Source organism: Pleurodeles waltl, chromosome 5 (genome assembly GCF_031143425.1).
Source record: "Pleurodeles waltl isolate 20211129_DDA chromosome 5, aPleWal1.hap1.20221129, whole genome shotgun sequence".
NCBI classification, from domain to species: domain Eukaryota; kingdom Metazoa; phylum Chordata; class Amphibia; order Caudata; family Salamandridae; genus Pleurodeles; species Pleurodeles waltl.
Genome location: NC_090444.1, coordinates 747840396 through 747857117, shown reverse-complemented (window position 1 = coordinate 747857117; position 16722 = coordinate 747840396). Strand labels below are relative to the sequence as shown.

General features: G+C 46.1%; 1 protein-coding gene across 1 annotated transcript in view; it reads left to right on the top strand.

The window, feature by feature from the left end:
- The window catches only part of LOC138296005 (two pore calcium channel protein 1-like), a 538306-nt gene that overhangs the window by 26833 nt on the left and 494751 nt on the right, over nt 1-16722 (top strand). The window contains exon 2 of the mRNA XM_069234709.1: nt 4997-5079. Coding sequence (XP_069090810.1) covers nt 4997-5079 — 83 coding nt within the window. The remainder of the gene's footprint in view (nt 1-4996; nt 5080-16722) is intronic.

Sequence of the window (16722 nt, the reverse complement as noted above, 5' to 3'; positions counted from 1 at the left end):
TAAAAAGGAGTAGATCCAGAGGAAAGCCTGTCCTTGGATGCAAATCTTGTGCAAGTGCCTGATGAGGATGCAGTATGAGACTGCATCACATGCTGCAGAGAGGTCCAGGAGAATGAGATCTGTCATGCCTCTTCTGTCAAGGATCATGTGGAGGTTGTCTCTGGTGGTGATGAGTGTTGTTTCCGTACTGTGGTTGAGTCTGAATCTGGACTGCATGGCATCGAGGAGCTGATAGTTGCTAAGGTAGTCGGTGAGGCGACGGTTGCTTAGTTTCTCTGAGACATTTGCCAGGTATGGTAGGAGGGAGATGGGCCTGTAGTTGGCAAGCGTGGCTGTGTCAGCGTATATTCTCTTGAGCAAGGTCATGATGGGAAGTTGAGTTGCGACAGTGACAGGGTCTGTTGAGGGTCGAATTAGCTGTATATGGAGGTCAATTTTGTTACAGAAAAATTCTGAGAGTTCTTGTGAGCGGGTGATGTTGCTGGAGGTGACAGGAGGCACGAAGAAATGTTTGATGATGGAAAATATTTCCTTGTTGCTGTTAGTGCTGGCATTGATGCAATCTGCGAAAAAATGTGCACTTGATTTTCATATCTGCTGTTGGTAGCTTCTTAGGGCTGATTTGAAAGTGTGTTTATGTGAGGTGTTTTGGATTGTTGTCCATTAGTGCTCCAATTGCTTGCAGTAGCGTTTCATCAGCCTGAGTTTCTCTGTGGTCCGGCTCTTACCATTTAGTTGACCTTGAGGGGAGTCAGCATGTCGGCGCAAACAGTGATCTAGCTATTGAGTTTTTTAAAGACTTTCAGCAAGTTGCTGGTGCACTCAGGCTACTGCATGGGTAATAAGGAAGCCATTGACAAGGCTTTTTTTGATTTGCTTATAACTTTGCTCCTGATGAGCACAATTGCACCAAATTTGTCAGTGACTTAGCATAGGCAGGTTAGGTCCAGCATGAACAGGCACAACAACGTCAACTTAATTGGCGGGAATGGAGCACTGGTCACATTGTTCACAGTTACCTAATCAGAGTCATTTCTTGTGGTTCTCCCCTTAAAACACTTGCAATTGGTGAATGCTTTACTAAAAGCAAAAATCCTCAAAGCAAAAGCGGCTCCCCCGGGACAGTGGGCGAGACAATACTACAATATTCACTGCCCTCAGGAAAATTCACCCCATACTGCTTTAGAAGCATTCTTTTTCAAAACATGTTTGCTAATAACTCAGTCTGTGGTGGTCCTGGGACAATGGGACCACCACCAACACGTTCACAGCAACGTGCTCTTTCTGTCGACATCATCTCTGGGTCCCCACACTAGGTTAGTGGGTACTCCAAAATAATAACCCCTACCTCCATTCAGTGTCTTTTTAAGCTTTCTCATGGCTGGAACTTTTGTTTTACAGCTGGGAGAAGATATGTTTTATGGGACTTGTTTGTAATATTATTGTAATTGTTGTGATACCCTTGAAAATGTGTAGTGGGCTATGCCCACTAGGGACTAAATATATAGTTGCTTTGCGCTATGCTCTCTAAGGGCTGACTGTATGGTTACATGACAATGTTTCTTCCAAATTATATTTTTATTGTGGTGTTCTCTAAGGGCTGTTCTGAGCATTGCAATCAACATACTATAATATTTGCGGAACTAAAACTCGCCACATAATGCTTTGCAGGGCATTACTTTTACAAACCATTTTTGCTCATAACTCTGCCTGTGGTGGTCCTAGGACAATGGGACCACCTTCAAAATGCTTTTTCTGTCTACATCATCTCTGGGTCCCCACACTAGGTCAGTGGGGACCCCAAAATAGTACCCACTCCCACCATTCAGTGTATTTTATGCTTTCTCATGGATACAACATTTGTTTTACAGCTGGGAGTTTTGTTTCAAAGGCCTTGTTTGTAATATCATTGCAGTAGGCCTGCTAGCCCTAAAAATTGCTGTAGAGGCTAAGAGGCTAAGTATATGGTTACACTACATTACTTTCTCCTGTATTTTTTAATGGGGTTATACCCTCTTGGGGCTAACAATGTAGTTAAATGACCAATTTTCTTACATATTATATTTTTGCTATGGTGCCATCTAGTGGTTGTTTTGAGCATTAGTCTAATGCCAAAAGTTTTTTTCTGATAAAGGTTTTTATGATAATAGTATATGTTTTAATAATCTCTCCTCATTACAATTATGAACCTAATTCAGGCCAAATTCACTTCCTTTTTACACTATGACTGTTTAAACTCTCTTGATATGTTTGGATGACCCTTCTAGTTTTTTTCTCTCGGTACTGCTCTGTGGCTGTCGTGTGTCTTTTTTTGGGGAATTGTGTTAGCCAGCCAGAAACGCTAATGGTGGGGTGGTGAAAGTGGTATTCTATTGGAATTAGCATGCCAAATTTAAATTAGGATGCTAAATGGCAACATTTTCATTTTTTGCTGCAGAGAGAGGAAGAAGGTAAAATAAACCGCTTTAGTTATATGCAGGGCCACGGGAATTTTATGGCAGGAAAAGGCGAAATTATGATGCAGTGTTGACCAATTTTTGTGGCAAGAAAAGTCCAATTATAAATTATTGTAAATTCCATTTACATTGTAGCCAATAGCTCTAACTCAAGTAAATGCGGGACCAATTGCATTGCAAATGCTTGTTGTTTGATGTAAATTCCATCAGTGTTTGAGTTATTAGTGTTTATCGATCTTGAAAGTGTTAATACTTTTGTATAACTTGTCACTTGAAAAGCCATTTGTTGATTTGGTGATAACTTTTGCACCGTTTGATGAATATGCATGAAATTTGCCAAACAACCCTTATTGAGATTATTATTTTCGGTTTGAAATGTGTGCAGGTCTGCTGGGGAAGGTAGTTAAAAAGAGGAGCTGAAGTGTTCATTTGCTAATAATGTTGGCCCTGTGTAATAAATTTCTACAAAATTGGCAAAAACTTGCCTGGATTCATTCGTTTTCTTTTTCTATGTCAAGTGTTTTTCCAATCCATCAAGGGACTGGGACAATAACATTTTCTTTTGCTTATAACCTTGATGTTGTTTGGATCTGCATCAGATGTTGCAGGCTGTTAGCATGTATGCACAGTGCAGCTATTTCAGGTTTCAATCCGATCCAATGAGGGGGGTTAGAATTAAGGTTGGAGGAAGTAGGGGGTGCGGTAACAGAATATTTTTGTTTTGCTAATAACTTTGACACTGTTGGATGGATCAGCATGAAATTTGGCAGTGACATAGCACAATTAGCATACCCTTGGTACGTTTGAGCTCAGGAAGATCTATCAGGGAGAGGGGCAATTAAAAATGGGCAGGAAAAAGTCTTCATTTGCTAACAACACTGGAATGAATCTGCACAAAGGGCGGTAGAAGCTTGGAAGGTCTGGTTTTCTGTCGGTATGTCCAATATTTTGACACTCCATGGGGGTACATTTAAAGGGGGCACAATAACATTTTCACTTGCTTGTAACTTTAGCACTGTTTCATGAACCTGAACCAGCTGTGTTAGGCAGGTGGCATGTTACCCCAAGTGCCGGTATTTAAGACTTTGGGATAATCTAATGGTAGGGCAAAGTTAAAATGGGGGTGGCATTAAAATATTTTTGATTTCCAAATAACGTTGCCACTGCTTGCACTGTTTGAAGGATCTGCATGAAATATGAGAAAGTCATAACATGTTTATCCTTCTTTTAGTTTTCTGAATTTCATGAAAGTACACCAAGGGGACAGATTTAGTGAGGGAGCAAAGTAACTTTGATTTGGTAATAAATTTGCCACCATTTAATGAAGCTGCATGAAATCCGGAAGACATTCTAGCAGGTTTAGCTTTCTCTTGGCAATAACAGCTTGTGAGCAGACCGCTGTGGGGGTGAGTAAAGGTAAATGGGAGGCAATAAAAGTTTCGTTTACTAATACCTTTGGTGCTGTTAGAATCTGCATGAAATTGAGGAAACAGCAACTTTAGCCCAGTGCAAAGCTAGGCAATCCCTGCAAACAAAGCGCACTGTGCATGCATGGCTCAAGAGGTTCAGGCTCAGGGTCTGGGTAAATCTTATGCATAACACAGAATAGGTACATTGTATGCGATGTTGTGCGTCATAAACCCTCATGAAATTCACTGAAAAGCACAGCTAAACCTTATTTATAATTTAGGGCACACAAACCCAAAACCCCCTGAAATTTCCCATTTGTAGTGGACAGCACACAAAGCACACGCTAACTCGTTCCCCTGCCATACACCCCTTAAATGTAGACACATTAGCCAATGATGGTTTGTGAGAAAAGCCAGGTGAGTGTTTGACCCTCCTCTAGGACCACAGTATTCAGCAAATACCTCCACCCTGAACGAGATATCACATTGTAGAGGTATGAAGGTGCCGCAGGACATTTAACCAAACACGGGAATTCATTGATGTCTGCTGAGGGCCGTCATGAACGTGCACTGGCAACTGATGAAGGCAGCTGTGTGCATGCACTGTGGCTTGAGGTCGTGTCTTGCTTTGGAATCTAATAAAGGCAACAGTCTATGCACATTGAATCACATTAAGCGATGCACACATATTTCTAGGAGCAAGTGAAGAAAATGGAAACCGCTGGTATGAGTTGTCTACTATGATGAACAAGGCGCCTAAGTGAAAGTAATTTTCTCAAAGCATACTATAATTACATTAAGAAAAAATGACATCTGAGAAAGGGGCCAGCCTTTGTTATCTCCGAAGTTGATATAAAACGCCCATCTTTGCACCCATTTTGTAGCCCCAAAAGGTACCCCTGTCTATACGTGCACGCATACTGGGCAACCTTTTCATGTACACCAATGATTCCCACAAGGACCTATAAGCATTATTTACTGTTAGGTCTACGTGGCGCATGTTAAAATACTTTGTGTATGCATACTGTGTCATCTTCAAACGCGATAGGAAGGAATGTTTATGCATCACCACTGGTTTTGAGTTTTCATGTGTCCTGATAATGCTTTAAATGCTTTTATATTTCCTAACAGGATCTCCTCCTAGCGGCAGCTTACGTTTATGATGCCCAGTACAACAGAAATATCCCATTTGAAACCTCACCAAAATCTGTTAGGTAAGAAATCGAGGTGTTAGTGTTCGCATGTATGTTTCTTGCTCACTTTCATTTGGCCTCGTTTCCATGAGAGCTATTGGACGGACTTTTCCAGCTGTTAAAGCTTGAGAAATACCCTCGAATAAAGGGAATTGTCGGGTATCATTGCAGCAAAAAGCATTGGGATTCTGGACTGACCGGTAAATATGCTAGTGTACTATTCAATGGAACTCCAGCAACAGATTCATTTTATGTCTTATTTTCAGCCAGCTTTAGCTGTGTTTGTAGAAAGATCTATCCTATACCATACCAATATTTACAGTGGGCTTTGGGTCAATCCATTACTTTTGATTGGCTGGCTATCTTGGCAATCTTATTTGCTTGCTTTTTATTTGATGACCTTCCTTCTTGTGTTTACCTCTCCCCTGGAACATAGGTTTTTTCCTTTTACTTGAATTACTTGTATCCTCCCTTTGCTTACATTCAAGAAACAGTTTTTAGATCTGTCCTAGAGAGCAGCTTTAGCTGTCTTGTCAGCCTCATGCTTTCCAGAATATTCATAATTAAAAAAACATAGATATACACGCACCTACAGGGGCTTTTATTCAACCTGTGTCATCCATTGGTCTGCTCAAGTGTCATTCACATTTGGTTCCACGCACCGCAGCAGAGAGCAAGGGGCAATTGGCCAGCCCACTTCATCTGTAGGCTGCCTAGCTCTGCGAATGTTTGCATTTTTCCTGATCACATGTGTACAGCTACCTGAAAAGAAGTGCCAGGGTTGGCACACTTCTCTTTTTAACATGTTGCCCAAGTGTGTTTTTTTTTTTACACATTTCAAGTGTTTGCAAAAAAAAAAAAAAAAAAGAATCGAACATTGGATGCATATTTGTTTTTTGTACACACTCTGTGCATTTCTCCTTCATTGCAATGCTGTGATCTGGAGTGAAAGCACCGTCACCTGGCAAGATCAGTGTGCCTCATGTGCACACTGTCTTCTAATGAACATGACTCATGCCTGTTCAAATATCACTTACAACAGGGGAACCCGGCCACCACAATGCACATCTCTCCTTCATTCTCTTCGTTTTAGTCAGCCCCTTACAAAGGCAGAATGCCTCCAAACTTTTAGCACTTGTGTCCAGTCACTGGTGTCTCTTCCTGGTGATCCTGGCAGGGGACGGCAGGGAACCCGTAGCCCAGAAGAGATAACATAAATCTCCTTGGTCATCTCCTTCAGCATTTTCCTGGTTTTTGACCAGACAAGAATGGACACCGTACCAGGGAGGTATTGTGAAGACATTTGTTATTGCGAGCAAGTATTGTGTGCAGCTCCACCTTTCAAACTACATGCTGCTACCACGTGCATTTTATAATGTACTCCCCTTCCTTTTTTAGGTTGCAGCTACCAGACAGGACAGCTGTCAGGGTTGCTAAAGACATCTTGGGGACATTCAGAAAGTTGACCTAAGAATGCATTTTGCTCGTTGATTACCATTAGCATTTTGGTTTGTAACTCTCACTTTCTGGCTTTCCATTTGCTGGCTTCATTTGCTTTCGGCTCTCTAGGTTCAGTTCATCCATCCTGTTGCCTAAACCGTGTTTATGATATTCTTCCATGAACTCACGTTCTGTTAACAGGCGTTTAAATCTTAATATTATCTTGTCACATTTAATGTGCATTTACAGACCGAGGTTAAATGTCAGGTGCTCTCTTCCAAGAGCACCTGTTTACTTTTCTTTCTCTGACTTAAAAGTGAGAGGATTTATGTGCCAATCTTCCTAGATACTTGAGGTAGGAAAGAGTCTTTTTCTAGCACACAACAACATTTAAATGAACTGTATAAGTATTTCAAAGTATATCAGAATTATGAACGCACAAGTGAAGCACATTTTTTGTCATTTCTGAAGTGTGTTGGAAACAAATAATTTAATATGACCAAAACGAATCATTAAAGTAGGTGATGCAATTTCCACACATTTTGGCCTGTAAACTGTATAGTTTTCTTAGTAAAACTGTGTCACTGCAAATGTAATGGCCACTTCAATTGAAAATGTGTACTCTGTAATGGCAATGTGCCACTATACTGTGAATACTCCACTCTACGCCACTCCACTCTAGCCTGCACCATTCCACACCACTGCACTATACTCTGCACCACTTCACTTTACATCACTCAATGCCACTGCACTCTGCACCACTCCACTCTACTCCACTGCACTCTATGCCACTTCGTGCTACACCACTCTGCTCTACCCTGTACCACTTTATGCCAATGCACTCTTTGCCACTCTATTCTGCACCACTGCATTCTTCGCCACTGCACTCTACGCCACTGCATTCTACGCCACTCCAGGCCACTCCAATCTACTCTGCACAATTCCACTGTACTCTATGCCACTCTGCAATACTGCACTCCACGCCAGTGCACTTTACTCTGTAACACCCAACGTTATGCCCCTGTACTCTATGCTAATCCACTGTATTCCACTCTAATCTACTCTACACCACTGTACTCTATGCCACTACACTCTACACCACTTTACTCTACACCGTTACACTCTATGCCGCTCTATGCAACATCACTCTACCCTGCACCACTCCACTCTACACCACTTCACTCTAGTCTGAAACAATCTACTCTATGCCCCTCTAGTGCATTCTGCACCATTCCACTCTATGCCACTGCAGTCTACCCCACTGCAGTCTATGCCACTCTACTCCTAACCACTACACTTTATGCTAATGCACTGTACACAACTGCACTTTACCACTGCACTTTGCACCACTGCACTCTACTCTGCAATACTGTACTCTATGCCACTGCTCTCTACGCCACTCTACTCCACTGCACTCTGATAGCTACCCTGCAACACTGCACGCTGCCACTGACCTCTACACCACTCCACTCTGCACTACTCCACTCAATGCCACTGCACTCTTACACTATACTCTACTCAGCACCATGCTATGTTACTCCACTCCACACCACTCAGTACCACTGCACTCTGTGCCAGACGACCTTACTCTGCACTCTACTCTACTGCACTCTGTACCACTCAACTCTACTGTGCATCACTTTTCTCTGCATCACTAAATTCTACGCCACTACACTCTGCACCACTCTATACCACTGCTTTTTATGCCACTCTATTCCACTGCTTTTTATGCCACTCTATTCCACTCTGTGAATCTCCACTCTGCTCCACTCTACTCTGCGCCACTCCACTTTACTCTACACCAGTTTACTCTGCACCACTCCACTCTGCACCACTGCACTCTGCTATGCAGCATTCTAATCTACACCACTACATTCTTCGATGTTGCTTTGTACACCTTTCATTCAATGCCACTGCTTTCTGTGCCACTATACTCTGCAACTCTCTATGCCAGGGTACTCACCACCTGTCCACTCTACTCTATGCCACTCCAGTGTGTGCCACTCTATGGGACTCCACACTATGCCACTCCAATACATAACACTCTAAACTCTACTCCACTCTTTGCCATTCCACTCTGACACTCCACACCACTCTCCTCTATACCACTAACCTTTAGCCATGCTGAACAGCAGCCACACTCATGAACAACATAGCTAAAACACATTGGCAAAGCTAATAGCTCTTGTATGGGCAAGACCTGCTGACTGCCAATTTTTGTTTATTCTCAGGAGCAGCATGACCCACAAGGCAGAATAATATGCAATGTTACAATAAGTTTTATTCTGGTTTGAAGTTTATATTATTGTGTGCACATCAAGTTGTGCTTGTCAGCAGAATTCATTGCGGCATATTCAGCCACTGCTTATATACTGTTGACAAGGAGTGAATGTTTTGTGTTGATTTCTTAACATGCTTGTTTAGCCATTGTGTCTCCCCATGGGCTATGCCTGTTCATATCCTCCCCAAAGGCACTTCCATAGAAGTTAATTACATTATTAGTGAAAAACTGTAATACAGGCACAACAATAAAGGAGCAAGCTTGAAATGAGTCATCTTGGCACTTGAAATCGGATTGTGTAAAATGAAGACAAAACAGGAATTTGCTGTATGAAGCTGGCTATGTATATACTACATCAAAATAAGATATAGTGTGCACAGAGTCCAGGGGTTCCCAGGAGGCTTAACAGAGACTAAAGTAGACAATACTAATGCTCTCTTTTGTGGTAGTGTGGTCGAGCAGTTAAGCTTATCAGAGGGTAGTGCAAAGCATTTGTTGTACACATGCAGGCAATAAATGAAGCACACACTCAATGACTAACTCCAGGCCAATTGTTTTTATAGAGCAAAAATATATTTTGTTACTTTATTTCTAGAACCACAGGATTCAAGTTGCAGGTAGTACATTAGCAAGTAAGTATCCGACATATGTATCAACACCACTTTGTTTCAATTTGGCAAGTTAAATGGTTTTTAATAAAATAGAAATAATCTGTTTTATAAGTTAACAGTGCAATTTTCAGAAATAGTTCTGGGGAGAGGAAAAGTCAGCACAGTTTCAAGGTAAGTACAAGACTTACAGTTCCAGCCAATGGTTGTTAGAATGTCCATAGGATTAGGTTCAAGTTAACCCCAAACACCCACCACCAGCAATACGGGGTCGGCCGGGTGCAGAGGTCAAACTTGAGGTCGATTTAACATGGGCTCCTTTTGAGACTGGGGGCACTTGGAATCAGGCTTGCTTGCAAGTAAATACCCGCGTCTCCAGAGGGCAGACCTGTGGGGTTTTGAGGAGCACTGAGGGGGCCACAGGTCCGCACCAAACACACGCCCTCAGCAGCGCAGGGGTGGCCGGGTGCAGGGTGCAAACACAGCATCGGGCTCCCAATGCTTTCTAAAGAGGAACCCCGGGGGTCACAAAGATGCTGCAGGTGCCAGGGGGGTGCGTATGCAGGGGTATCTTTTGGCATCCTGAATTGTCGTCCGGTTCTGCCGCGGTCAAGGGGGTCCTCTGGATTTAGGCTGCAGGCATCGTCCTGTTGAACAGGAGGGGTCAACCCAGGGTGAACACTAGGTCAGAATCATCTGCGGACCAGCTCTATTTGGTTGGGCAATCTGGACACAGACCATGGGCATTGGACGCAGAGTGGGCAGGACTCGCGGATCCGGAGACTTTTGCTGGTATTTCCTTCTGGACAGGGCCGCTGTCTATGGGAGAGCTTGGTCCTCTGGGGTGCAGGCAGTCCTCTTGAGGCTTTTAAGTGGTCGCTAGTCCTGTAGGATGCGTTGCCTTTTGGTTGCAGGGCTTCAGAAGCTGGAGACAGGCCTGTAGGGCTGGGGTCAAGTCAGTTGGTGTCTTCAGTCTTTTCTGGTAGGGGTCGGCCTAGCAGTCGTCGTCTTTCTTCTTCTTGAGGTTGCCAGGAATCTGACCTCTGTAACGCCCCATAATCCAGGATTTAGGAGCTCCCCTGAACCTAGCTTGTCAGAGAGTAGTAGCCAATGGCTACTGTCCCTGAGGGTGACTACACCCTTCCGGTGTCCACTCCCTTTGGGGGGAGAAGGGGGACACAGACCCAATCCTATTGGTCCCTGTCCTCCAAACCACAATGGAGCATTTTGCAAGGAGGGGGTCACTGCTGCTCTGGACAGCCTAGGGGTGGTCCCAGCTGAAGTGGTCACTCCTCCTTGTTTTGCCTAATTTTCCCGCCAGGCTTGCCGCTAAAAGTGGGGATATGTCCAGGGTGCAGTCATCTCCACTAGTTGGAGTGCCCTGAGGCACTGTAACAAGAGGCCTGAGACTTGGAGGATCACTGCCAGGTGTCACAGTTCCTGCAGGGGGGAGATGTGAAGCACCTGCACCAAGTGTAGGCATTGTTTCTATCCACAGAGAGCACAAAGGCTCTCACCCCATGTAGTCAGAAACTCTGGACGTGGGAGGCTCGCATAGACCGGTCAGTAATGCACTAGAGGTTTGGCTAAATTACAGGGTGCATCTCTAAGATGCCCTCTGGATGCATTTTACAAGAAATCAAACACTGGCATCAGTGTGGGTTTAATGTTCTGGGAGGTATGATACCAAACTTTCCAGACTTCAGTGAAGCCATTATAGAGCTCTGGAGTTGGTAATAACAAACTCACAACCCATACACTCTATATGGCCACCCTGCACTTACAAAGTTTAAGAATGTTCCTAGACACTGTAGGGGCATATTGCTCAGGCAGTTATACATACGTGTGCATGTGCTAGGTGAGGGGTCCCCCAGGGTGGCATAATACACGCTGCAGCCCTTGGGGACCTTTCCTGGCCACAGGGCCCTGGGTACCATGGATACCTTTTACAAGGAATTTAACTGTGTGCCAGGGGTGTGCCAATTGTGGGAACACTGGTTCTGGGGCCTGGTTAGCAGGTTCCTAGCACACTCTCTCGCAAGTCAGCATCAATATCAGGCAAAAAGGGGGGGGGGGTAACCATGCCAAAAGGGGCTCTTTCCTACATCTGCATTTAGCAGTTTAATGTGTAAACATGCATCTCACTAGCAGGATCCACAGTAAGAGCTTCTACTCCCCCAACTGGCACGGATGTGGCTATCAATAGTATGGCAGGGTCAGTGGCACCAGGGCCCAGGGATCTTTGGACCCACTTGAGTTATGAATGTATTTTTCTGTCAAACTAGAGGATGAGTACCCTGCTTGCTTACGTAAGGGTTCATGCCCCCTTGCTATGCCACTGCCCCACCCACAGGGCTGCTGCATATTTGTGTTTTTGTATTTATGAACTCTGTACTGTTAGCCATCTCTAGTAGAACATGCTATTGATATTAACACTTCAGTATGTATTTGTTGCCTGCTTCAGGAAGACCCTAGGATGCAGCTGCCTGCCATAGAGACAAGCTAATGCAGCTAGGTTTCTGACTACCCCGTTGTAGGAGGCTGGCCTGGCTTGTAGTGGGTACCAAAGGTACTTACAACTTGTGCCAGGTCCAGTTATCCCTTATTAGTAGAATAGAGGTGTTTCTAGCAGCTTAGGCTGATAGAAGGTAGCTATGGCAAAGCAGCTTAGGCTGAACTAGGAGACATGCAAAGCTCCTACTATACCACTTATATCATATGCACAATATCATAAGAAAACACAATACACAGAGTTACTAAAAATAAAGGTACTTTATTTTTATGACAATATGCCACAAGTATCTCAGTGAGTATCCAAAAGTGGAATGCGAATCATGAATGGACCCCAGACCTATGGGAGCTTGTAGAGGGTGGCTGGGACTGTAAGAAAACAGTCAGGGTGTCCAAGATACCCCACCCCAAGACCCTGAAAAATAGGAGTAAAATACACCTACTACCCCAAAAGAGCACAATAGTCGTGATAGGGGGATTCTGCAAGAACAACAAACACCAGCAGTGCACTGAAAATGGATTCCTGGACCTGAGGACATGCAAAGCAAGGGGACCAAGTCCAATAGTCGCGACAGTGTCCAGGGGGGGCAGGAGCCCAGGAAACCCCGGATGAAGGTGCAAGGAAGCTGCCTCCGATGGAAGAAGCTTGGAATTCTGCAAGAACGAAGAGGACTAGGAACTTCTCCTTTGGATGGAAGATATCCCACATCGTGATGAAGGTTGCAGAAGTATTCCCACGCAGAAATACTACAAACAAGCCTTGTTAGCTGCAAGGGTCGGGGTAGAGGTTTTTGGGTGCTGCTGAGGACCTGGAAGGATCAGGATGTCGCCCCTTGGAGGAGGAGACAGAGGGGGCACTCAGCAACTCGGAGAGCCCTCACAGAAGCAGGCAGCATCCGCAGAAGTACCTGAACAGGCACTTGGAAGATTTGTGAACTGGAGTCCACGCAGAGTTACAAAAGAGGGTCCCACGACGTCGGAGGCCAACTCAGCGGGTTGAGCACCGCAGGACAGAGTGCTGGGGACCCAGGCTAGGCTGTGCATGAAGGAAATCCTGGAACAGTGCACAGAAGCAGGAGCAGCTGCAAATCACGCAGTACACAGGTTTGCAGTCTAGCGTGGGGAGGCAAGGACTTACCTCCACCAAACTTGGACTGAAGGATCACTGGACTGTGGGAGTCACTTGAATAGAGTTCCTGTGTTCAAGGGACCACGCTCGTCAGGATGAGAGGGGACCCAGAGGACCGGTTATGCAGTCTTTTGGTGCCTGCGTTAGCAGGGGGAAGATTCTGTTGACCCACGGGAGATTTCTTCTTGGCTTCTGGTGCAGGGTGAAGGCAGGCGACCCCCGGAGCATGCACCACCAGGAAACAGTCGAGAAAGCCGGCAGGATGAGGCGCTACAATGTTGCTGGTAGTCGTCTTGCTACTTTGTTACGGTTTTGCAGGCGCCCTGGAGCAGTCAGCGGTCGATCCTTGGTAGAAGTTGAAGAGGGAGATGCAGAGGAACTCTGGTGAGCTCTTGCATTTGTTATCTGAAGAATTCTCCAAAGCAGAGACTCTAAATAGCCAGAAAAGGAGGTTTGGCTGCCAAGAAAGGAGGATTGGCTACCAAGAAAGGTAAGAGCCTATCAGAGGGGGTCTCTGACGTCACCTGCTGGCACTGGCCACTCAGAGCAGTCCAGTGTGCCCCCAACACCTCTGTTTCCAAGATGGCAGAGGTCTGGGACACACTGGAGGAGCTCTGGGCACCTCCCCTGGGAGGTACTAGTCAAGGGAGTGGTCACTCCCCTTTCCTTTGTCCAGTTTCATGCCAGAGCAGGGCTGGGGGATCCCTGAACCGGTGTAGACTGGCTTATGCAGAGATGGGCACCATCTGTGCCCATCAAAGCATTTCCAGAGGCTGGGGGAGGCTACTCCTCCCCAGCCCTTCACACCTATTTCCAAAGGGAGAGGGTGTAACACCCTCTCTCAGAGGAAATCCTTTGTTCTGCCTTCTTGGGCCCGGGCTGCCTGGACCCCAGGAGGGCAGAAACCTGTCTGAGGGGTTGGCAGCAGCAGCAGCAGCAGCTGCAGTAGAAACCCTGGAAAGGCTGTTTGGCAGTACCCGGGTTCTGTGCTAGAGACCAGAATGTTATTGGGGTGACAATTCCATGATCTTAGATATGTTACATGGCCATGTTCGGAGTTACCATTGTGACGCTATACATAGATAGTGACCTATGTATAGTGCAAGCATGTAATGGTGTCCCCGCATTCACAAAGTCCGGGGAATTTGCCCTGAACGATGTTGGGGCACCTTGGCTAGTGCCAGGGTGCCCACACACTAAGTAACTTAGCATCCAACCTTCACCAGGTGAAGGTTAGACATATAGGTGACTTATACGTTACTTATGTGCAGTGAAAAATGGCTGTGCAAAAACGTGGATGTTATTTCACGCAAGCTGCAGTGGCAGGCCTGTGTAAGAATTGTCTGAGCTCCCTATGGGTGGCAAAAGAAATGCTGCAGCCCATAGGGATCTCCTGGAACCCCAATACCCTGGATACCTAAGTACCACATACAAAGGAATTATATGGGTGTACCAGTGTGCCAATGAGAATTGGTAAATTTAGTCACTAGCCTGCAGTGACAAATTTGGAAAGCAGAGAGAGCATAAACGCTGAGGTTCTGGTTAGCAGAGCCTCAGTGATACAGTTAGGCACCACACAGGGAACACATACAGGGCAAATACTATGAGCACTGGGGTCCTGCCTGGCAGGATCCCAGTGACACAAGGGATAAAACAACATACATACAGTGAAATATGGGGGTAACATGCCAGGCAAGATGGTACTTTCCTACACCTGTACAGTTTAAAAACACAATGAGGGGTCTATTAGGCACACTAACCAAATGTACAGATTTTCTTTGAAATATACTTATATTACTGGTCCCAGAATAGATTGGCTCACCGAAACACTTAGTTGGAGTACAAATAAATGTGTTTTAGAAAACTCCTAATCTGAGGACTTTTTAACATATTTGTTGCAGTGCTTGCCATCTCCCAAGAATTGAAAACACCCTCTGTGAGGAACATTCTAAAAATGGTTAGCTTATCATATACCTCAATGCTGAATTAAGTGTGACACAGTACTATTTTTATTAATAACTGTTTATTAATTTACAGTACTCTTAAAATCTTTTTAAGGTCTTGATTGTATTAAATATTATAAGGTGCTTTCAGTCAGGGCACTTCTTCCTCTTCATCCAGTAGTCTTTTGTTGTGTCATTCATATAGTTCTTACACCAACTACAGCTTACGCACTGGGCAGTAGGCAGTCCACTTCAGTCATTGGCTAACTTCCCAGTAAATTATATATATTTTTACTAAATAATCAAGGTTACAGGGATGTCATAGTTAGGTTCAGATTTTATGCTCACAAAACTATAGCACGTCAGCTGTTAGAGTTATTCAAGTAGCTATAATTCATGCCCTAAGGTAACTACAACTTGTATATTTCTAATTATAAGGGTCTGTCATGTAGGGGCGTGGCTTGACCAGCCAAGATGGCGGTCGCATCCAGCTAAGGCTCCTGAGCGAAGCCCCATTAATCCGCCAATAATCCGATGCAAGGTGGGTTCCTGGGTGCTGTAGGAGTGCCAAGGGCCATGGCAGACCCCTGAGGACACCGTTGAGCAGCTGGGTGCGACTGTGGTGACCTGTGGTCTCTGAGAGGGAAGGCGCTGGAGGAGCGACGAAGGCTGGGCCCTCGAGGTGTCTGGCGGTGGCGGCGGGCCTTGTAGGCTGACCCACGCGGTGCCGTGGGCATTTGAAAGGCTGACGGCCCTGGGCAGCAGCGAGGTGGAGCTGATGGGACAAGTGGCCACCGCTGGAGGATGCCGGAGATGGTGAGCGGTACTGCGGGGGAGGGGGCAGGCATGGTGTAGGGGAGCGTTGGGCGCTGAGGCCCGTCGGTGACTAGTGGTCCTTGGGCCTGCGCGCGCAAGGGTGACATGGCCTTGACCCCCCCTCTTTTCTTGGCCCTCAACTGACACAGTGCGTAGCCAGACTGCGTAGGGCCTGGAGGTGCAGGTGGTGCCGGGCCCTCTGGGGGCCCTGGATCGCTCCCACGGGGCAGAGCGTGCGGCGGAGGCGGCTGGAGGAGACTCGCTGGCCGTGCTTGTGTCCCCCTACCCCTGAAAGAAAACTGTGGGTATGGACCCCAAGCTGCAGAATCCCTGGGAACTGGAGACGGGTCATCATTGGTTCTTCCTGTTGTGCTCCCCCGACCGAGAGAGGATGACTGTTAGGCCTCCTTTCTCAAACAAGCATTCCTATGAGAGTAAGTCAGAAATGGCGGATACAGCAAATGCGATTGAAGAGATGCTACACAAATAAGCCCTGAGGCCAGGTGGAACCGACAGGAGCACGAGCACAGAGCTAGAGACTGCTGGAGGTGGGGGGGCCTCATGTGCTGCTGCACAATTTTGTGGGCCATGTGGCGCAGGCAAGCGGGCCCCCTGTGCTTCCTGACCCCATGCGCGGTATGGCAGACTCTCCTGACCATGAGTGGCTGGGGTTAGAAGATAAACAGGAGCTTGGCAGCGTCCGAGCAAGGGTCCCTGTAAATAAAACGAACTGATGGGTAGCTGCAGTACCCCGTACACGGGACAACCATCCCTGTTGAACCGCCCTCTTGCGTGCCTGGTATTTCTGCCGCTGCTGCCATGGGTCACCTTCGATCTGGGGTGGGAAATGCCTCCCAGGTTTCCGGGCGAGAGGCCTCGGCCTCCAATAGCCACAAGCTAGATGCAGTCCTGGCGGCAGTGGGGCGCATCTGCACA